Source organism: Acomys russatus, chromosome 3, assembly GCF_903995435.1.
Source record: "Acomys russatus chromosome 3, mAcoRus1.1, whole genome shotgun sequence".
NCBI lineage: Eukaryota > Metazoa > Chordata > Mammalia > Rodentia > Muridae > Acomys > Acomys russatus.
This window is the reverse complement of record NC_067139.1, coordinates 49192615-49215611: the sequence shown is the minus strand read 5'-3', so window position 1 is coordinate 49215611 and position 22997 is coordinate 49192615. Positions and strand designations below refer to the sequence as shown.

The following is a 22997-nucleotide window of genomic DNA, read 5'->3' as shown; positions in this document are numbered from 1 at the left end:
TGAGATAATAAAGTCTCTGCAACTCTCAAGTAGCCTTCCCCTTTCCTTCTATCACCTCCAAATATACATGCACCCACAGGAAAATGCACATGTGCATACATGTACACAAACAAACCTTCAAGTACTTACAAAAGTGCAGGCAATACACTGAGGTCTGTGCCTATCACTCTACTTGCACATGGCCAACATAGTGTCATTTGTCTCTCTTCTATTTCTCTTTCTATGTATGTCCTTCCTTCAGGAATTGGATAGCAAATTATGTACAATTTTTTATATTAATAATGTTTCATCATGGGTCTTGAAAAATATGTATTTGTTTTATTAAATTATTATTAAAATCACATGGAACTAGAAAATGTCATATTGAGTGAGGGAGCCTAGACCCAGAAAAACAAGCATCACATGTTCTCTCTCATTTGAGGCTCCTAACTCAAAATCTTCAGATGTGAGCATTTAAACCTGTAGTGACTACAGAATCCAAGCAAATGAAAAGAGACAATTGTCAGGCAGGAGGAGCAATAGAGAAGGGAATAGCAGGGTAGGAGAGATCTGAAGGGGAATTCAGAAAGTAGTGGGGCTGAATTAGGGAAGGGGAGAGATCTAAATACAGAAGAGGGGAAGGTAAAATAACAGTTAGGATATATGAAGAGTTACAAAGAATCATAAATAAAATTTGCTATCTGAGCTGCCAATGCTCACCCAAGAGCCGTAAGTCACTTAACAAAAAACCCAATTTAAAGAATGAGAAGCTTCTTTTGAGTTTTTGTCCAGGGTTGTCCAAGAGACTCCCAAAACATTATAGGCTATTGCTATTGTCTTCAGTTGCCCTCTACCCCTAGAGGTGGAAGGTAAGTCCCCATTACTTAAAGACATAATGAACTTCAGAAGTGGGACTCAGAGGCTCCAACCTGGATCTGACCTGAATGCCTCCTCTCTGAGGACTAGCTTTCATGGTACCAGAAGTCTCCATGCCAACTTCACAAGAAGAGATGCAACAACCCTATGATGCCCATGAACCACATCAACGACCAATATGAGAAAACCCAAAGGATGCAGTAGTGGTGTGGATATCTTGGTAGCAATCAACAGTTTTCTAATTGCACTTAAGACCTCCTCAACTAGATGGATAATGTGCCAGAGACTGGAAACCCAGCCTACTACCCATGGCCAGTGAACACACCGATCTTAGTGGAGAAGCTACAACCGCCAATTTAACAAACCAGCATAATGCCCGGTTACATTCTAAATATCTGTCCTTATACCTACAGGTAAGTGTGGTTGCTCCTCATGCCACATTAAAGAAAATCCGGTTTGTAATCCATCACAGAAAACCACCAGCAATCAAAATTGGTAGTTACAGAGCTCAGTATCACCTGGTACATCTCTACCTCCTGCCCATCAGGCACAGGGAACATCGCAGAAGAGGGAGCAGAGGGATTGATTGTAAGAGGCAGAGGATCAGGGCATTTGCTGTGAGAAGAAGTCTAACCATCATGGCTGACTAAACATGTGCCGAACAAGGACAACACCAATAGGCATGCTAACATGAAGAGGGGAAAGAAAGCTCAGAGCCCTCTGATAAAGAACTGCAAGCAACCAAGGAACGCTGAGAGCAGGAGAAATAGTCTTCCCAAGGAAGAGCACTTAAACTGGTTATCCACTACCAAATGGTCAGCTCTGAAAACACGCACATAGGCTTTTCTAATAAAACTTAGAACAAGCCTCAGGTTTTTGAGGAACATCCATGGGAGAACAAAGAAAAGCATGGGGCTATTCTATTTCTTGCTCCATAATGCCCCCGAGCCTTTGAAAAATGGGAAAGGCCTACCTGAGGGCATGTAGTCTCTTTCCCATTTTTTCCCCCAAACCTGGATTTTCATAATACTGCCTCTTCCATCAATCTTTCTCCTGGTTTGTTTTGGTAGCAGTGGTAGGTTACAGGACCTCAGGCCCTGGTAATTGTGTTGTTTATTATACGTCTGTATCACTGTATTTGCTACAAGATCCAGAGAAGGGACTGGTAAAGTGTTCTATGAAGTCAGGCAGTGACTATTTCCAGCCTGGAGGACACAGGGTTTCTGACTGTGCTACTCAGTTTTGCCTGGAATGATAAAGTAGCCACAGGTCAGATGGAAATGAACACATGTGGTTATGTAAATAAAGCTTTATTTACACAAGTAGACAGCAGGCCAGATTGGCTTGCAGGCGATAGGTTGCCGACTTCACATTTAGAAGCTTGATCAAATGCAGCTGCAAGCTTTTGGCAGGGCTGTGTCCTGCATCAAGTGGCATACACTGTCAGGTGGCCCCTCTCTGTGGTATCTCCATCCTTTCTTGCCGGGGACTGTAAGCCTTACCGTGGCAGCTGACGTTCATCCATACTACAAAATGCCCCTTCATCAGCACTTTGTTTACCCTGAGACAGAATGTAAAATAGAAAGGAAGAAGAATGACTGATTCCCTTTAGAAACAGGGTTTAAAACAGTGGGTGGATTGCTCTGAACACTCCGATGGCAAGCAGAGCGATCTTTCTGCCTTAGCATCATTATCACCTCCTGGAGTTTCTGCTGGTGTCCTGCTGTGGCTATTTTCTCAGTGAGGCTTGGGGACAGTCTCAGCATGGCTCCCAGGAGTCCCTGGTAGTGCTGTTCTGCCTATACCTCAGAACAGCACAGTCCACACTTGTGAGAGCTCTGGCCTGGACCAGTCAGCGGCATCTCCTCAGAATCATGGGAAATGTGCAGCTGGATGAGGTGAACACTGCTTGACTAAAGCCTAGAGTGTTTTAGTGAGTATATTTTTAAAAAGAAAACATTTGTCATGAGTTTCCACTCACTGACAGTGCTATTTAAAATACTGTCTTGAACTAATCTTTTCTATCTTCCTTGTCCATTTTCCTGTGTTGAAAATCTGTTCTAAGGCCACTGTGTAATTACTTGCCTGGCTTTGGTTACCCATGAATAACTTTAGCCAAGACGAAAAAGCCTGGATCAAAGATGAATCTAGGTGAATTAAGAGAAAAGGAGCTTAGTTCTTAGAAACAGGCTTTTCCATCTTTGGACTCCTGCACAAGCCATACTGGCCATTAAAAAGTGGCAAGTGCCATTGACAAGTGGCCACAGTTATCCCATAATGGCTCCTTCAAACTGTAGACACAGGCTCCCTGGGTCTCAGAAGGAAGGAGAAAGTGCAAGTCAGGTACCTGGGCAGGGGTGGGGGGTGGGGGGTGGAGGGTGAGGGTGTTTGACAGTCAGAGGCTAATTGGCTTCTGTGACCGCACCACGGATGAAATGCTGGTATCTGAACAAAAGACCTCGCAATGAAAAGACTACCAGGAAGGTGGAAAACAGGGGTCACGAACTTCGCAGGGTTAGATCTCTCCACAGACAGAGTAATACATGAATAGATCATACCAGTGTGCAGATTAATAAAGAACTGAAAAAAATACTTTCATACAGAATAGATAACTGCATAGTATATGCTACTACATTCACTAATTCTACATGAAGCACTGACCACAGGCCGGAATATGCAACATGCCGGGAAATCAAAGGTAAGTGACTGGCTGTACCGGGGAGACACAGGGGAAGATGAAAGCTATTTAAACCACGGATTGGAAAGGTGAGTTGGGCATGAAGGCCCGGGAGGCTGTCTGGGCACAGGGAAGCCTCAGCGAGGCCTCTAAGCAGTAGCTGATACCTATACAGTGGAGTGGCATACTTCACTGCTTAGCCAGGCTTCCCTGAGAAGAATGGGACCTTGTGTCTTTTGACTACAGCTGAACTCTAGCTGTGTCATCCTCCCCAAGCAGAGAGGCCCCACTGCTTGTCTTGTGGGATCCTACCAGCTTACCAGAAAGGAGCCTGTGGCATCCTTCACCAGACAGTGTGACCTGTCTCCTAATCCTGCTGAAAATGAGGATAACTCTGCCAGGCCCCTAGAAACATCTTGGCAAGGGCGAGGGCATTCTAAAAGAACAAATCCCATCTGTGGCTCTACCTTTGTATATCAGACTGTGGAACACGCGTCCACAAGCATTGACGGTTTCCCCAGGACTCTCATGCTGGGAGAGGGAAAAGGCTGAAACTTAGTGCCAGAGGGGCAAAGTATCTCCTGGAGACAGAGTCTACAGCTCAGATGACTTCTCAGACCACATGAAACAAACATTAGAGCTAGGCACTGATGCATAGCTCTTCCTTTGACTTAAACCCTGTCTTTCCCTTAGGCTCCTGAGGACCACCTGGGGCCTGGAAGGGACGCTGGACCTCTGGGTTTCTCTTCGCAGTGTGGCCACATTGACTAAGTCTCCTCTACTTGCTTTCCCCTTTTTTGTTTTTTATTAATTTATTCAGATTACATCTCAATTGTTATCCCATCACTTGTATCCTCCTGTTCTTCCCTCCCTTCAACTTTCACCCTATTCCCCTCCCTTAGGTCTATGACTGAGGGGGACCTCCTCCCCGACTATATGGTCATAGGCTATCAAGTCTCATCTTGGTAGCCTGCTTATTCTTTCTTTGAGTGCCACCAGGTCTCCCCACCAAGGAGGAAGCGGTCAAATATGGGGCACCAGAGTTCATGTCAGAGTCAGTCCCCGCTCTCCACATACCTGTGGAGGATGTCTCTTCCATAGGCTAGATCAGAGTAGGGGTTTAGTGTTTACTACTTGTATTGTACTTGGTTAGTGCCATAGTTTGAGCCTGGGCCCCAATGCACTCATCACAATGTTCTTCTTGTAGGTTTCTAGAACTCTCTGTATCCTTCTATTTCCCCATTCTCCTAGATTTTTCTTACTTAGAATCCCAGTTGGATGTCCTCACATCTATCCCAATCTCCTGGTAAGTAAAGACTTTCATGGGGCATGGCTTTTTGGGCTAGTATTCAATTATAAGTGAGTATATACCATGTGAGTCTGCTTCTGGGTTAACTCACTATGATCATTTCGAGTTCCATTCATTTATCCACAAATTTCAGGATTTCCATCTATAATTTGGCTCTTTGACAGTTTTGTTGTAGATAGGTGGCCCAACCTGGCTCAGTAACACTCTCGAGAGAGTTCCCCAGACTCTTCCATGAGCCCAGCAATCCTGTCTTTACGCTCAGGCCAGGATCCTAGTTAGAGGTGCTCTCAGGACACAGAGAGAGAACCAAGGACAGCAGAGTGGGGAGGGTGACTTAAAAAAGAAAATGGCTTCGTTGTGCTATCTGGCAGGAAAGAAACACAGAGGCAGCCTGCGTGAGAAATACTGACAAAGACTTGCCTTCAGGTCAGGCACAGGCAGAAAAGCACTGGCTGGGAGGTGCATGCGCCTCTGAACCACCCCATTGGGGTAGAAGCTTTCAACTTATAAAACCAGAATTTCTGCTAAAATGAACTTGAATGTAAATTGGCTTATTGTCGATAGCATGTCACCAAGAACATAAAAGCCAAGTATCTTGTAATCTTTTTGTGGGAGACATGAGCTTCTGATGTTTAAACACCTATGTCTTGGTGTTTAGGAGAGGCCGTAGGGAAGTGTGCGGCCTCCTGTACCGTAGTTTCATCTCCAACATCTCCATGTCTTCTCCCTGTTTGCTAGCCCAGCATGTGAAAGGAAGCTCACACTCTTGTCTCCAAGGGACACATTCATGCTTTGTGTACCTACCTGCAGCTGCCTCTTGGTGGATATATCAATGGTACAGGCATTGCTATGCTATGCTCTAACAAGCAGAAACAGCGTGCTTGCCTGATGGCTCTTTCCTGTTTCCCTGTTTTATTTATTTATTTATTTATTTATTTATTTATTTATTTATTTATCCATTTAGTTCTATTCAAAGAGCCTGGCATATTAACTGAGTGATTGTGCTTAAAAGTAGACTCGCTAATGAAAAAGAAACAAACAACCTCAGAGGAAGAGTTCATGGACAACACAGAACCAAACTTTAAGCACTTAGGAAGAAGAGGAGAAGACATTGGACAGACCAAATTATCTCCACCAAGGTCACTAGACTGTCCGAAGCCTGGGGCCTTCAAGGGCAGGACAAGCAGGTTTGTATCACCTCTTGGACAAAGTGGGCTTCCTGCTCCAACTTCCTTCCCGTTTGGTATAACAATTTAGCGTCTGTATGTGGGAATAGAAACCTGTGTTATACCCGAAGGTGAGAAGACTGCACAATGGTGTGGCTGGGAAGGACAAGTTCATTCTGCCCCCATAGGTGATTGAAATTGTGGTCTTGTAGGGTCAGATGACTGTTCCAGAGAGGAAATGCAACTTGGGGTCTCACTGAAAAGTATCGTCAAAAATACTGGGACAGACTCTTCAAACACAGGCTAATGTGTGTGTGTGTGTGTGTGTGTGTGTGTGTATGTGTGTGTGTGTATAATATATTATATATATTAAAGACAACATTAATTTTTGGGAAAGCATGTAGTGATAGGGAAAGAGCTGTACTAGTTGCTTGAAAATAATAGCCGCAGAAATAAGAATGAAAAGTTCAAGGTTAAATACCCATTTGGCGTGTTAAGCACTACCCTTCAATAGTGAGCAGAGCTGAGGGAGCCCAGTGAGGGGGGTGACATCTCTGTGGACAGGGCCCTGGCTGGAGGTCACATACCTTCTTGATTTCTGACTTCAGGTTGCACGGGTTGCTCTGCCGGCTGAAAAGGGACTTCTTAAATCTCTCTACAACCCTTCTCTTCAGATCATGGTGCAGAGCTGGAGGGAGCTGCAGAAAGCAAAAAGACAGCCGCTACAACCAGTTTCTCCATACTCCGTCATCCCCTGCAGGAAGCGCTGACACTGGGCCAATGCAACAGTGTGCCCTCAACAGGACTGAAGAATCAGAGTTGGCAAACTACATGCCACAGTTTCCGTGCTCTGTGCAGAAGAACAGCCCTGCTTCCCTTTACCTTGTCATGGTTACACTCGCTGACACAACTCTTCAAGTAACAGCTATGCCCACATGAGGAACAGCCTTGGCAAGGAAGGTCCATGCAATTCATGTATAGGTGTGTCTGTGGCATGCCGGAGCCATGACAAGCGCCATAGCCACAGCCTTCTGAGGGATCTGACACTTTGAACCAGGAAACACAAAACCTAAACTTGCCAATTCACGCACAGATGTCTGCCTGTGAGAGTTCTTCAGCTGGACAGGAACCAAATTCCAGGGGCCAGCATTGCCGGGAAGAAGGACAGCATGGACTAACATGCATCGTGACCTGGCTAGGATGATGTGGGTTTCAGAAACGCACAGGCAGTCACTGCAGAATCTTAGAAAGGAGGGGGGATTGAAAACAAGCACCCGATTTGCAGTGCTTTGCAGGCAGGATTCACGCAGGGAATCAGGGCTCTGAAGGGATGGAGAGTGAAGTGAAGTCAGAGAGAAGAACAATCCAGAAGAATAATAATCATGAGGATCATCGGGGAACTCGGGTCTCAATGAACTTTTTTTTAATAGTTTAATAGTTTAACGAAATTTAAAGGAGGAGCTATAGGAGAAAAATGCTATAAAGGGGAATGAAATGAAGGCTCCCAAATTAAAAAGAAAAATTATAGACTCAAGGCAAATGCTGACAAAAACAGGCAGGAACACTGCAGAGGTGATCATGCCCCAGCCCTGTGACTATTTGGGGCCAATAAAAATGATACATGTCACCATGAGGGTGGGGTGATTCAAAGCCCTCAAAAGCCACAATTATTCTTACCTTTCACGTGGACGAAGGGGAGGGGTGTATAAGGTAAAGGAGACCGTTTTCAGCATTAATCTCCTAGCCAGGGGAGGGGTGAAACATTGAGAGGATGGAGACTCAGCCTGGAGCAACAGGACTCAGTTAATTCTCTTACCGCTTCAAACCCTAAGGCGCCACCTCCCTAAACCAAACAGCAGAGGGCAGTGGTGTTCTAGGTCCAACTAGTAACCTTCCGAGTTGATTGCAACAAGTCCCTGAAAGGGACAGGCTGCACACCCTGCTTGTCCCAACAGTGGCATTTTGAAGGTATGCATCACCAGTGGGCTCATAGCTCCTTCACATGGGTGTCAGCCTAAGCCTGGGAGATATCAGACTAACTGCCAGAGAGATCCAGATAAGTCCGACCATTTAACTTGATAAGCCTCTGGTTAACTTGTAGGTTCATCTGTTGCCTCTGAATTCAATGTGTTACAGCTCATTTGAGTAAGCTCACATCCAGAAGCCTAAGATACACACAGAGACGGTGCGAGCAAGCCACTGTGTCTCACTGGGTAAATATCATTAGCAGTGTCCCGTCCATAGAGCTTCTGGTGAGAATTTAAAACATTACAGCGAATAATGATGGTCCAACTGTAGATGAAGCAAGTAAAGTAACATAATAATCTATATAAAAACAGAATCAAAACCCATGGCTCACGCATGCTGGGCACTGTATCACTCCTGACGCTTGTATTCTTGCACCTCTCACAGCTTGCAAAGCAGCTCTGTTTCCAGCTGAGGAAAGGGTGTGTCACACACCTTCTGAGGTGGAGGTCTTCAGCACCAGCCTTATCCCTCAGCCAACACCACTAGCCTGCCACTGCCACACAACACCTCACAGCTTAGAAACACATCCATTCCTTTCTTCAATCTCAGGCACACAACAGCCCCCAAGGGCACCCATTTTCCTGAGGAAGAAACTGACTCTAGAAAAAATAATTATTTTCTTCAATTCACACATCAAAATGGTTTTTATTGTACCACACAAAGTAATAAAAGGAGGAAACAACAACAAAAATCTGCTCTGCATGTTTTCTCAAACTTTCATGCAAATGGATTCCTTCAAAAACCTGGACTCTCTACTGAGTTAAACACCAGCAAGGCACCAGCAATTTGCAGGGCTCCAATGGATAAATAGTAGACCAAAATAGCACTTTATTCTATTTTGACATTTTGCTGCTTAAAAATTTTTCTTCTAAACATTAAAATTAAATGCTCCAAGATTACCATTTAAACAAATGAAATCTGACACTTGTCTTAGAATTTAGAGTCCCTAAAGCCAGAGTCGGTATGAGAAATACAGTCATGCTGGGACTGGGTTTTTGTGGATTCTCTGACACCTTAGCCATGAGCACCCAGGAGGCCCAGCAGTTGGACTGACTGTTCTGTACTGCTGCTCCATAACACAGGGTGGCACACTGAGACATGAGGAGGGTACAGGCTGCTGAGAACACCCAATTGATGGGCCATATGGTAGGTCCTCCTCAAATTTCCTCTCTCTTCTCTTAAAGACAGATGTGTTGCAACAAAATGATTAAAATATAGCAGAGAATTAAAGCCAGTCTAATTCCTGCAGCTCTGCAGGTCTTACCTATGCAATCACTACAGGGTAATATATGAGCATTAGTCACCCTCTGCATCCCACCCAGCATCAGAGATGACCCACTCATTGCCTTTTTAGCATGCTGGCCGTAGGACTGCCTTTCCGTGTTGATGAAAACAGATGTGCGGTCGAGGTAAGAATGAGCATTTAACATCTTGACTTACTGAACTGTTGGCACTAGATGAGTTTTGTGCTATGTTTCCATGGAAACTGGACAGGAACAGAAGCAAGGTTTTCTGTCAGTTCCCCCTCCAGTACTCAGAAGGACAGTGGGAAGGGGGTTGCCCTGTTTCTCAGGTCAACTATACTTTGAACAAGTGTCCTTTGTACAACTTGGCCTTCTGTGCAGCAAATGCAGCAACATAACGTCTCAACTGGGTTCCTCTCCTTCCTGTGGTCACACTGGCTGTATTGAGCACTGTGTGTTAAAAGGTCCCAGAGGGAAACCTTTCCTTGCTGTGTCAATAACTCCAAGTTGAAACTGCTCTAGAAGCGCATTTGGAAAAACTACAGCCATTACGTCTGAACTGGCAGCATGGACTGAACGCATGCCGCTGGCCAAAACACACACAACCATCCAGGACACCAGCACTCTAAAGAAATAGCCCCATATGCACAGAAGTTTCATCTTGCCTTAAATGCATAGAATCCTATAAAGAAAAAGTTGCCATCCATTAAGGGTTTATTTACCACACCGAAATTTACATACAGAAGTTATGCTAAACTTCAAAGGATACTTTTCTCAAATTAATGATTAGCTATTTACAAATCTTCCTGTAACTCTAAAGAGCATTATTCCAAACTCCTGTGCTGGTGCGTAAAAGGACGTGCATTCCAGTATGATGTATTCACTGTCTGATCTGGTGTGTGATGTGCATATTCTTTAATCAAATTCACTCCTGGATGTTTGCTTGTATTCCTTGACACTCTCCCATTTAGTGGGTTCTGAGTCCAGACAGGGCAACAGAGAACAACACTAGATTTGGGGCAAAAGGGACAGATAAGACTCATCTCCAAGCATAAGATGCTCCAAAGTATGGGGGAAATGACACAAGGGAAGCAAGGAGAACGCAGAGGCTGTGCAATACCGAGGAAATGAGGGGCTTTGCCTGCCTGGTCCCCGGCGTAGGTGGTGGTCAGTGCCCATCAGTCTGTCCCAGTTGTCCTGCTAGGACCCCTGGCCATTCCTCCCTGCCTCGATGGCCAGTTACTAGTTCTGTAGGTAGGCCTGTTGAGAGACCCTGGAGGAGGACTGAGCGTGTCCTTCTGGGTCCAGGACACTGTGGCCTTGCTTGGCTCCAGCAGCAAACAGTTGTTACTATCTGCTAGGACCCCAGCCACAGTTGGTGGCGCCATCTGTAGGTGGCTTTCCAGGCATTTCTACCAACAATCCCCAGTGGCACTCCTGGCCCCATAGAGGATGTTTCTCAGCATAGCACCCTGGAGCTCTGACTCCAGCAGCCTTCAGCAGGGACCTCGGGGTAGGTGGTCTGCCCGTCTCCAGGGGCAGGCTTTAAGTTTTTCTAGCAGAGCACCTCAGCAAACCTGAGACTGGGGTAGAAGTTTCTACTCCCATATTTGACCTCTTCTTGGATTCCCTAAAGGTACTGAATTGGACCCCAAAACATGAAATGGGGGCATCTTGCTGAACCCTGATGAAGCTAGGAAACTTAAACCTAAGCTACTTTCAGCTTTTATTGTCAGTGGACACAACTTGTTACTCTGTTCTGAGGGAACACTGCCCACCACACCCACCCTGGATTGAAAATTGCATGAGAGGCTCACAGGGAGCAGAGATCTTTAAAAGGCATGCATACTCCTCACAAGGACTGTGAGGATGAGGGTCCAATCCACAACCTGTCAGATCTCCATACAGTTCATGGGACTTGATCCACACCAGGGCACGGGAGGAAGTGGTTTACATTTTCAAATTCACAGACGACAGTACAAAGTAGTACCTCTTGAGAACAATCGAGAAGTATATTCTATGGCTGTTATGTGAGGAGGCATAAATAGGGCCTTCAATTCAGCTGAGCCGGCAGGTGTGAGCACACATACTCAAGATTCTGCAGTGGGTGGGCTGCTTTGTGCAGATGGTTATGCACACTAACTGCATACTAACTGCTCAGCTGAGAGCTTGTGTCTAGCGTGGGTAAAGGCCAGAGTTTACAGAGGGAATTTTCAGAGGTGCCAAGAAGTGGGGATGGTAGGGTGATTTGGATAATTTACTATCTGTGGATCTGTGGTCTATGCACCACAGATGAGGTCAACCAAGAACCCCCAGAGCAGCATGGGACAGTGCAACAGGACCCCTGCATCTGTGCAGACCCTGAGGTCACCCTCCTTTGCTGGCTGTGTGACGCTGAAGGACACAAGAGTCCAGGGAGTCTGACAACAGCAGCAGAGTGATAAAACTCGATCCTCAATGAACAGCCGGGGCACGTACCACAACGAGAGGCAAGCGTGTGCTGATGGAGAACCTTGACCTCAGCGAACTTGGATGGAAACAGCTAGTCATGTGGTCATGTGTCCCCGGAAACGAGGCTGATAGCTGTCCTGCTGGATGCTTTTGTTTGTTTGTTGTAATAGCAGAAAAGAAACACCAGGATTTGTAGGCCAAGATCTGGCATGAGCTGCCCCTGTCTCAGTGAAGAGTCTATGCCTCTCACAGTTTTCACGACTGACTCAACACAGGGCCCAGCCAAAGGGAAGCTGGAATCCCTGAAATATTACAAGAAGAACTCTCTGTATTTTCTTTTCTGCATTCTTCCCAGGAAAATGTGCACCCATTTGTCTAAGTGACTATCTATTAGGGAAAGGAATTCACAGGCTTCCCAGAAATGCTGGGCACTGGCTATAACTTGGCAGTGATTCCTACAATCTTAAACTGTCCCCAGCTTATAGAATCAACATTTTTGGTCATGTCTCTCAAGATGGGGGCTATGATGACAGATGAAGACCGAATGCACACTTTTTTTTACTAGGAGGCAGCTAGTGTAATGCCTGCAGTATGTTTCTGAAGGCCCTAGATGTATAACTAGACTTGTCACAGCTGGCTCCAACAGCTCCTATGGTGGCTCTTAGGCCGGTAATGTGATTAGCACATGGTTAGTTATTTATCTTGTTGCTTAGACAATAAATAATAAATATCAAAAACCCAAACCCAAATAAAAAAGCTGACAAAGAAACAGGAGGGAGGGGCAGAGAGATGGAAGAAGGGAGAATTTATTTGGGCTTACTGTTCTAGGGCTCACAGTCGGCCACACCAGGGGAGGTACAGTGGCAGAAGCAGGGTACAGCTGGTCACACTGGAAGAATGCTCATGCTCAGCTCCCTTTCTCCTTTGCATTCGGTCCAGGATTCCAGTCCTGATATCCACATTTGGGTGCCTCTCAACTTCAACTGACTCAGTCTAGACAGCCCCTCACAGCCATTTCTTTCATAGTGATTCTGATGCTCATCAAGTTGGGAATCAAGGATAACCACCGCAAGGCAGTTATGCCTCTCCATGCCTAGAGTAGTATTTGGCACTTGAATAGGTGCTTGCTAATTTTAAGACACACGAGGGAAAGAATGAACAAAATCCCCGTATGGCCCCATCTTGAACTTCAAAGTACTTATTTTCTTATCCAAATGTCTACACTTCCTTTAAAAAACACAAATGCCATTACTAGGAAGTAGCACATGCCTTAGGCAAAGGACCCCCAGGTTCACCACTAGACAGAAGTTTGCCTATAGCCAATAGCAAGGCCTCAGCCTTGGCCTTTTCAGTGCTGAAGTATGACTCAGATTCACTGAGAGGTTTAGTAGTCCTGGGTTTGATGGGAGTGGGGGGAGGGGGCGGGGTCTGGCTTTCAGATCCTTGAGGGGTTCTGTTGTCAAAGCAAGTGAAAGGACAGAGGTCCCATTTCCCCTCATTCTCATGGTAGAATTGCTTGTAGAAAAAGCTACCCAGTTCTGTCCCTCTTTGCACCCACACAACCAAGAGCCATTTGTGTGGAAGCCTGTTTTAGGATGGAGACCACAGGCAGAAGCCACGGAGAAAACTGTACAGACTTACTTCTAAGCCAAAGTGTCCCCCACAAACACATCACGTGGTTGTAGAGGATGAAAACAATTGAGGGGTCCCTCTACTTCAAAGTCCCACCAGGCTGTATTTGTCAGCGGTGTTGGTGCTGTAGACACTGACCTGTGTGATGTAGATGACCTTGTGCAGCTGAATCAGAATCTGCTGAATGGGGTCGCTGATCTGCCGCACTTTCCGCTGGGAGACAGCAATGCCTGCAGACGCTGTGGGTGACAAAGTCTGCAGTGAGGCAAGCACTCTTTCAGAAGTGGTAGCAGTGGGAAACGGAATAAAAGAAGCCAGGATCTCATCTTACCAATGAGAGCCTGTGACACTTCAGCGGTTTGATTACATTCTGATCTAGGCTGTTATTTCCCTCTACTTCTCCAGCACTCAGGAAACATAAATATTCCTTGTGTAATATTTGAAAGACCGGCTGCCCTTGCAGGGGCTGCGGTGGCAGAAGCAGAATAGAGCCAGTCACAGTGGAATGTGCAGTTGCAGGAAGCTGCCATTGGGAGGAAATGGTGCCTCTGGTAAGAAGCTCTGAGGGGAGTTGTTTGTTTGTAAATTCACCATACCTTCTACAACATATTTTGAAGCTAATTTTATCAAAACTACTAGACACAAACACAAAATAGGCAAAACTACATAGGAGAATTAAGTACTGTTCAAACCCATAATTAGTGTAAATCTTAATGTCTGCTTCGATATCCTTCTGGGTCTAAGTGGGCAACATTAACTTGCCCTGAATTCTCAGTGTAAAGCATCACACCTTATCAATCTCAGGCTAATGGCTGTCAATTTGAACACGAGCTGCTTACCCAACTTCATACTCCTGGCTACGGTGGTCTATTCTTTAGGACTATAAAGCTTATATAGGAATGGCCTCGTTGCCAGTACTAGCCAAGCCCTTCTCTTCTCACTCACTGGTTACAACGAACAGCAAGGAGGACACCAGAAGATAATGTCCCCTCTCTTCCCTCTGGGTTCCCCTTTCCCCTCCATCCATGCCCTCTTTTCTGCAATAATACTCATTTACCCATTTTATCTTATTAAATTGTTTCCAAGACCTCCTTTTCTTCCTTCCAGTTCAGCATTTAAGAAATTAAATTTGTTACATAGTTGCTTCAGCAATAACTACAATTTTAAAGATGATCCTTACATGTGCTTTCAGAAAAAGGCTGTGTGTCTTGCCATAAATGCATTGTTTTCAAAACATTTAAAGAGAATTTCATATGGTTGTTTAAATGTGAAATTATCCATTTCAGACACAAAACAAAAAGGGAAGTAAAATATGAAGATGCTCTTTGTGGCTATTACTATTTACTTGTTTGAAAATTCACACAAAGAATAACCCAGCTCTGTGCCATCTAAGGCTGGTTTCTTGTTTAGATGCCAAGGGTCTGTCTCTCTTGAAAACTCCTTGTAAGCATCAATTATTGGATCATTAAGATGTGATTTAATAAATTCCCCTCAGGGTTAAGAGATAAGAACGTAAATCACAAGAATTAACTGAGAGCAGCTAAGAGCAGAGTAGTGGTGCTGGCTGCTCCCCACTGTGCACACTAGCCTGTGGGGCTATAACCCCAACCTCTGCAGCTGTGCTCCCCACCTAGTGATCCCCAAAGGCAAGCTCCTTTCTAAGCACCCTACAAACAAGACCATGTAAGGGCACTCAGTTCATGCCGGCAACGGAAATCTGGAGGAGTCGGGTCTGTGTTGTTCTCCTGTTGGCTACACTGTCACAGCCGGCAGATAACAAGCTAAGGTCCCAAAACATGGCTGAGCAGATCTTGGTTTGTGGGAGCATTTAGTGTGGGTACCACAGGCTTGACCCTACCTTACCACAAACATGTGTTCATCTGTGGCCCAAAACACAAAGACAAGGAGTTGGCTAGAATGCCTGCTGATTAAAATACAGCTATGCACTTTCACTTTGAAACCTGGCTTTTAAGACCATCTGACCAACTACTTAGTTCTAGTAAGCTCTCAACATTCAAACATAACTTTGATTGCTTACTCTCTCTAAATAAAAATATTTTTAATAATATATTTTGTCAATTTATTCCCGTCTCCTACCCCCATCCATTTCACACACATGCACAAGTAACTCTGAACAGTAATGTTCAAACTATCTTTGAGTCCTGACATCAGCTTAATAAGGTATGAGCAGCACTGTGAAAAATGAACGCAATGAACTGGAACAGAACCGGAAAGCTCCGGGGTACACCCCACGCAGCAAGGGGCTATTCAGTCAGGAGGCGGGCACTGCTCATTGAGGGCTACCTCCAACAGTTTGAAAGACAAAACCATAAAAAGAACATATGTATATACAACCTCCCTTCTCTTTCATTTTTCTCCTTTTCTTTCCCTTCCAGATCCTTTTCAACTGAGCGGCGGCACATTATGTCCTAGACACATTGGGGGAGGCTGTTGTTTTTCAGTGCATCATGGCTAGATGAGTCCCAGCTCATTCCTTATGACCCTGGAAGAGGCTGTGGTTTGCTTAGCAACTTGTGTCTAGCCAGGACCTCGGTTACCATCAATTTCTCACGACTGTCAGCAATGCTGTAGTGCATGTCTCACTGAGGAGCCAAGGGACACCAAGGCCAAAGACATACTCATTTCTCATTGAAACAAATGCTTCCTAAAGTGACTGAATTATTTCACACCCTGACCAGAAGAGAATGTATTTTTTCATACTTGGATCAGCACTACATACTATCAAGCTCTGATTGTGTCAATCTGGATTTTTGTACTTTGCAGATTTGAATGCTAGTGAAATTACTGGGTGTTTTTTTGTCATTGCTGTTAGATAATTGCTTATATTTTTTGTTGATTTGCAAATATTCTTTACAGATCCTGAATTCTACTCCCTTTAAGTTTTATATTTAAAGTATTACACATTTGTACCTTCTCTGTTACTTATCTTTGATCCAAAAACACTTCTCACTACTAACATAGAACAAGGTGATTCTAACTACTGCACTCAGACATTTCTGAGGTGCCTGCTTCTGTCACCATGTGGTGAATTTAGAATCCTCGGGGTAGGGTCTGTCAGGGCTACTATGCTGTGACATGAGTTGACTTTACGAAGGAAAGGAAACTTCAAAGTGAGATCGGTCTGTAGGAAATCTGCCCTTAACCCTTGCAAGCAATGGATGTCCCAGACAGCATCAGCTAACTGTAGTCCAGAAACCAGGATTCTTCATTGACCTCTTATCTGGCATGAGTGTTACTGAATTCTCTGCAGCAAAGTATAACTTAGCCCTTTACAAACAGGACCAATTTAAAATCCAGGCAAATATTTTATTTTTACTTATTTAGTGGTTGGTGCTAACCAAGATCGTGGCAATCACAGATACATTATTTTATCCGGTTTTGAATAATTTTCTCTTAACACATTTTCCAGATTAATTCCCTGCCAATACTGCACTTCGTAAGCATTGACAGATGGGTCCAAAATCTTTCCACCTTTTAAATAAATGCACATTATTTGTACATGCCATGTCACAATGACATGTCTGTGTGTATCTAAGGTGATGAAAGAGTGTATCCCTTCATTACAGTTACTGTCCTGACTTTCTTTTCCCATCGGTTCCCTATTTTTTAATAGTCTTCTTACAACTAAGGTTATTTTATTTAACAAATTTTCCTAAAACACCAATGAATAATCAAGGCTCTCAGTGCATGCACACACACACACACACACACACACACACACACACTACCACCACCCCCACATACACAAAACAGTACACACACAGACCACATAAATACCATATACCACATCACACACACACACACACACCACAAACAAATATACCATACACATAAACACATGCCACACACACCACATACATACCACACACATGCATCATATCACATACATTCCATACTACACACATACCATACATAAACACACACACACAAACCACAACAAATAGTACACAGGCCACACACACATACCATAACCCATACCTCACACCACACATATACAACATATAGTTAGCCAGGATGAAGTACCAACCTGTTATATTTATAAATTCTTCTTGCCAAGAAACAGAGCCTCTGAGACAGGCAGACAAAATAACAGTAGAGGGGGCAGGGCCTCCTGAAGAAGGGGAAACACTGCTCGATAAGGAATGGTAAGGAATAGGAGCAGAGGGTGTAGACATTGCTGTGAGGACCATAATGAATTAGTATGCACTTTACTAGGCATGAGACACAGCTCGGGCATGATGGAAGACACACTTGACTGACTGACAGTCTCCACGCACACAGACAGCTTCATAAAGGACATGATCATCCAACAGTAGCCTGGCTGGGCAGTGCCAAGAGAGGTACAGTCAGTGCTCTGCAGGAGAGGAAGCCAGGAGCCACATGCACGAAGAAGTGTAGGCTCAATTTTCTTAACAAATATATTTTATTACGAACTTATTAACCAAGAGTACCTCACTTATAATCTGACTAACCTAAACAATAGGAAAAGAAGATTAAAGAACACAATAATGAAACCGTAAGGATATCAGTTCCAAGGAACAATTTTCCTGGCGTAGTCAGCAGGATTTCTTCTGCTGGATCCTGAATCTGCCAGAACCCCGGAACCTCAGGAGGAGCTCAGGGCCCCAAAGCCTCCCCTGGAGCAGTTCTCTCTAGGAGCGTCTCGAAGTGGAGCGATGAACAGTCAAAACTATCCCAAGTCTCCAAAAGCCCTGCCTCTTGTTTTCGGCTCACATTTATACCTCCTCTCAGCATTTGTTCAAGGATGTTTTTCAGCTGCTTAATAACCAGTCTCCCCCACATGGTGGTTCGACTTCTAAGGGGATAAACATGATCTGCTCTCTCATACATCTTTTTCTCATGCCCCACTTGTGATCTAACAAAAACCCTGTTTATCTCTTCTTCAAAGAAGGCTTTCTCAGAGGAGGCCTGGAGCTGCAACAGATGCCTGGATTGAATGTGTTCTCTCCTCTAGGCCCCAGCAGCATGGTCTCAGGTGTCTTCATATGAAGTGGGATCTCAGCAAAGGGAAGTAAACTGCAGGGGCTGACGTCATGCATACTTTGGGGAGACCTACAACATGTGGCCACTATCTTCAGAGAGCCAGAGCCAAGAGGGCTTTTGAAGCATCCACCTCAAAGAATGACATTCACCACTGTTTGATCTTGGCTTGCCTCAAGAGTCTGCCAAAAAATTCGATCTCTGTCATGTGATACAACTTCACGGGCATGAACAAACTACCTGGGAAGGTTACAGTCCAGGCTGGGCCTTGGGAAAATGACTATACTGAGATAGGGTAGAGTCTCACAGTGAACCCCAATGTCTTATTCAGAGAAGGAAGATAGATCTGGAAGTGCACAGTCAGTCTCTTGCTGTTTGAGGCTCTGGCAGTCTTACAACTGCCAACAAGAACACTGCATCCAGAATGGGCCATTACCATTGCCATGCCTCTGAAACTCTAAACTACAAGCCAAGTAAATCCCATCCCTACGTCCCGGCTACCCTTTTTTCTTCCTTCTTTCCCTCCTCCCCTCCTTCCTTCCTTTTTTTTTTTTTTCTTTTTGGTATGTTTGCATATGTGTAGGACATGTGTGCACATACATGGCCTAGATAGCATTCTGCCACCCTCAGAACCCAGCTCAGCATCAGCACAGGCAGTCTCCAAACCCTAGAAACCATGTTGACCAGGCTATGGGTAGAGAAAACTGCTTCCCAAGGAAGAAGAGAGATGGCAACTGTTGGTGTGCCTGTCAGAAGTCAACAACACACTGAAAAACTGTCTACAGGTGAGAAAAGGGAAAAGGCATCACTGAGTGCTTCCGGTTATTGAATTCAAAGATGCAGAAATGGGACTGGAGAGGTATGTCAGTGACTGAGAGTTCTTGCTATTCTAGCAAAGGGTTCTAATTCTGTTCTAAGAACCCATGCCAGGCCCCTCATAACCTCTGATACCTCTAGATCAGGGGGATCTGATGCCTCTGGCCTCCATTGGCACCTATGCTCATGTACACACACCCCACCCAAGCATTCACACATACATATAATTAAAACTAAAATATAGAAAAAATATGAAAAACATCCTCATTGACAGGCAATGTCCTCCTGGGAGCTTGCGCAGTGTTTCCCTGACTTGAAGAGCTAGGAAGCAAGTCTTCACTGGTAAAGCATGCTTGTCCCTCCTTCTCGTACCCCATCTCAAGCCTAAAAGGAAAATTCTGGTGAGGAGCCTTCACCTGAAGTGTTTAGAAGAGAAATGCTTTGAAGTGTAGACTGTTTCATATTAATATGCACGTGATGAGCTATCTTGGGAATGGGGCTAAAGTCTGAATCCAAATGTCACTCATAGTTCTTATGCCCTTTAAATACACAACAGTTGATATACACATAAGACACACACAACCCGACCATGATTCTGCATGGCTTCGCTGACTGGGATTCAGCATGAGACATCAGGTGAGAATCATTCCTGTCTGTGCTTAAAGCTTCTGAGTTTGCAGTGTTTCAGAGCCTGAATTTCAGATCAGATGTGAGGAGAAACAAGCAACTTTGCATCCATGGATCCGCATTGGTTCCTCAGCAAACCATTCCCAATGCCTGGCCTCACAGGAGTGCGTGAGTGTGCGTATGTGAGTACATCCATGTGCCAATAGCACATGCAAAAGTCTACTCAAGATTCTTACCATCTAGTTGAGGATACAAACAGTATGCCCCCAAGTTTCAATGGAAATACAGAAAGACAGTTGCACTGTATAGGCCACCAGCATAGGTACTTGGACTAAAACCTGCTGAGCTTATGTAATAAGAAGGCTGCTATATGGTAAAATAAGACAAACATGCTGCGCAGTGATGGCACACACCTGCCCGAGGCAGGCAGAGATCTAGCAGTTCGAAGCCAGCCTGGTCTACAAAGCAAGTTCCAGAACAGCCAAGGCTGCACAGAGAAACTCTGTCTCAAAAAAAAAAAAAAAAAAAAAAAAAAATCAAACAAACAAAAATCAAAGATAAACGTGTGGAAAGCTTGGCAGTTGTGGAAAGTCATTTTACACAGCACGTGCCAATAACTAGGCAGAAAGTAAGCCACTAAGGGCACCCGCACAAAGACAGCCAGAATGTGAACTGTGGCTCTGGAATACTCAGGTGAAACAGAGAGCTGACTTTTATGAACAAAGGACAGATACGAAAATAGATCCTAGTCATTTAAAGTCACCTAACTAAGAGCCTAGCAATCATGAAGTGACAATTTCTATTGATAGTGTAGGCTGAGAACCTTCATACATCAACACGTCAACCCAGCAGCTGGGTGTCATGCTCTGTCCAAATAAAAACTGAGGGAAGGAGGGAAATATCAGTATTACTCCAGACACCTCAGCCATGCTTAACTGACAGTGTATTTATACTAAAGAATTTGACTTGGGCAGGCCTTGCCACTCACCCAAGCAGCACAATAAAGCTGGTCCTGGTGGCTGGGGTGTGGGTGAGCCAGCCTTCAGGTCCTGAGAGTGGGAGAGCTATCCCTGCCCCTTGTCAGCTCCAGCTCTCTGGAGAGTGGGCCTGGTACCTAACCTGGGCAGCACAGTAAAGCTAGCCCTGGTTGCATGGGTGCAGGAAAGCCTGCCTTGAAGGCATGAGAGCTGGGGAGCTGGCTTTCTCTCTCACCTCGGCAAAGCTGGAGAGCAGGTTCTAGTGGCACAGGCTCAGGAGAGTTGTCAGCTAAGCAACTCAACTTCCACCCAAGCACAGATTCAGGCCTTTGCCTTGGCCCACCCCATCTATGAACTGCTGGAGTGGATAAACCATAGCTGCAGGGTCACCATGACAAAGGGCAACAGCAGGATAACCAAGAGGAATCCCTGTGAGAATCTATCACTGATAGTGTTAGCAGAAGCCAGAGGCCTCAAACCAGACCAAGGGCTCATTGCAATGAGCATTTGTAAGTAAAGATGTTTAGGCAAAGGGTATAATGTGTGATACACCGTAGCTTCCATGGTGAGCTTTTGTTGTTGTTGTTGTTTTGTTCTTGTTTGTGGGGGAAGGTTGCAAGGGCAGAGGGTGGATATGGAGAGATGGGGAGATGACTGAGATTGAGGTACATGGTGTGAAATTCACAAAGAATCAATAAAAACTTAAAGAAATTTTATTTTTAAAATGACTTGGAATCTTGGAGGCTCAGTGGGTGAAGCACTTGCTCATTAGCGTGGGGACCTGAATTTGATCTCCAGCACACACATAGAAGGCATGGAGGCACACACATGCAATTGCAACAATGGGGCAGTGGAGACAGGAGGATCCCTGACGAGCATTGACCACCTGGCCTGTCAATGGATGAGCTCCAGGTTCAGTGAAAACTATCTCAAACAATAAGGGAGAGAGAAATCGAGATATCTCACATCTCTGGTATCCACAACTCCTACACACACATGCACACACATGAACTCATTCATAAACTGCATACACATACACAAATGAATTCATTCATAAACAGCACACACACATGCACACACATGCATACACACGAACTCATTCATAATCCACACACACACATGCATACACATGCATACACACGAACTCATTCATAATCCACACACACACATGCATACACATGCATACACACGAACTCATTCATAATCCACACATACACATGCACACACATGAACTCATTCATAAACCATACACACAAGTACACAGGGATTTTTTTTAAGTCACATGTTTTTCTAAGATTTTTGTTTATGTTTAGAACTGCCATTTATTCATGGCAAGTGACAGTGTGCTGGCTTCCCATTACAGAGATAATACAAACTTCTGTTTAAATTGTTCAAATTGAGAAAGATTAGAGAAATGGCATAAAAAGCAGGGCATGGTAAATTTGCAGAATATATCTCAAGTGACTAAATAACATGTTCACTCACACATTGATTCCTTGCTAATTCCTGCCAACACTTTCACCCCAAGTTTTCACTTCTGCAGAGAGCAAACTACATTTTATTCAGCCCAAGGAATATGAGTAAAACATACTATTGCTATAATCTAGTTAACAGGAAAAGCCACAGCATGGGTTCTTATAACAGCATTAGCTGGAGTAGTTTGTCACTTGCGGTGCTACAGGCCTGAGGTACCCCTTGGGTCAGCTGCTGTCACACTATGGACTCAGAGTGTGCAGTCTGCACAACTGTATTAGACAGCATCTTGCAGTTCTAAACTCACGGGTCTCACCTTTGTTCTTGCACAGCACAGGGAAAGAGAGTCTCATGTGCTGGATACAGTCCTGGGCTTGCTCCAAGTTTGACTAAATTCTCCCCTCCTGGCCATTTTTAACAGAATAATTAGGAAATTTGGAGCTGTAGATGCTATGTTTAATTTCTAACATGCTCCTTTCCCCTGAAAAAAAGCTGGGCTTAATGTTAGGTAAATTACAATAGAACATGCCTTCAAAACACTACACAAATCAATCATTCACACATGTTGTGGTGTGTGTCTCCTTCATAACTAAGCAGTGCTGATGTAATTTACAACTGACACCTAACACCTAAGGCAGAATTTTGGAGACCGTGTCAGCCCATTACTCTCACAGAGTAAAGTCTCAAGGTGTGTCTGGAATGAAGACACCGGCAGATAAG

General features: G+C 44.6%; 1 protein-coding gene across 1 annotated transcript in view; it reads right to left on the bottom strand.

Moving 5' to 3' along the window:
• The window catches only part of Nek10 (NIMA related kinase 10), a 180826-nt gene that overhangs the window by 10430 nt on the left and 147399 nt on the right, over nt 1-22997 (bottom strand). The window contains exons 31-32 of the mRNA XM_051140001.1: nt 13501-13601; nt 6595-6705 (exon numbers count right to left, since the gene is read on the bottom strand). Coding sequence (XP_050995958.1) covers nt 6595-6705; nt 13501-13601 — 212 coding nt within the window. The remainder of the gene's footprint in view (nt 1-6594; nt 6706-13500; nt 13602-22997) is intronic.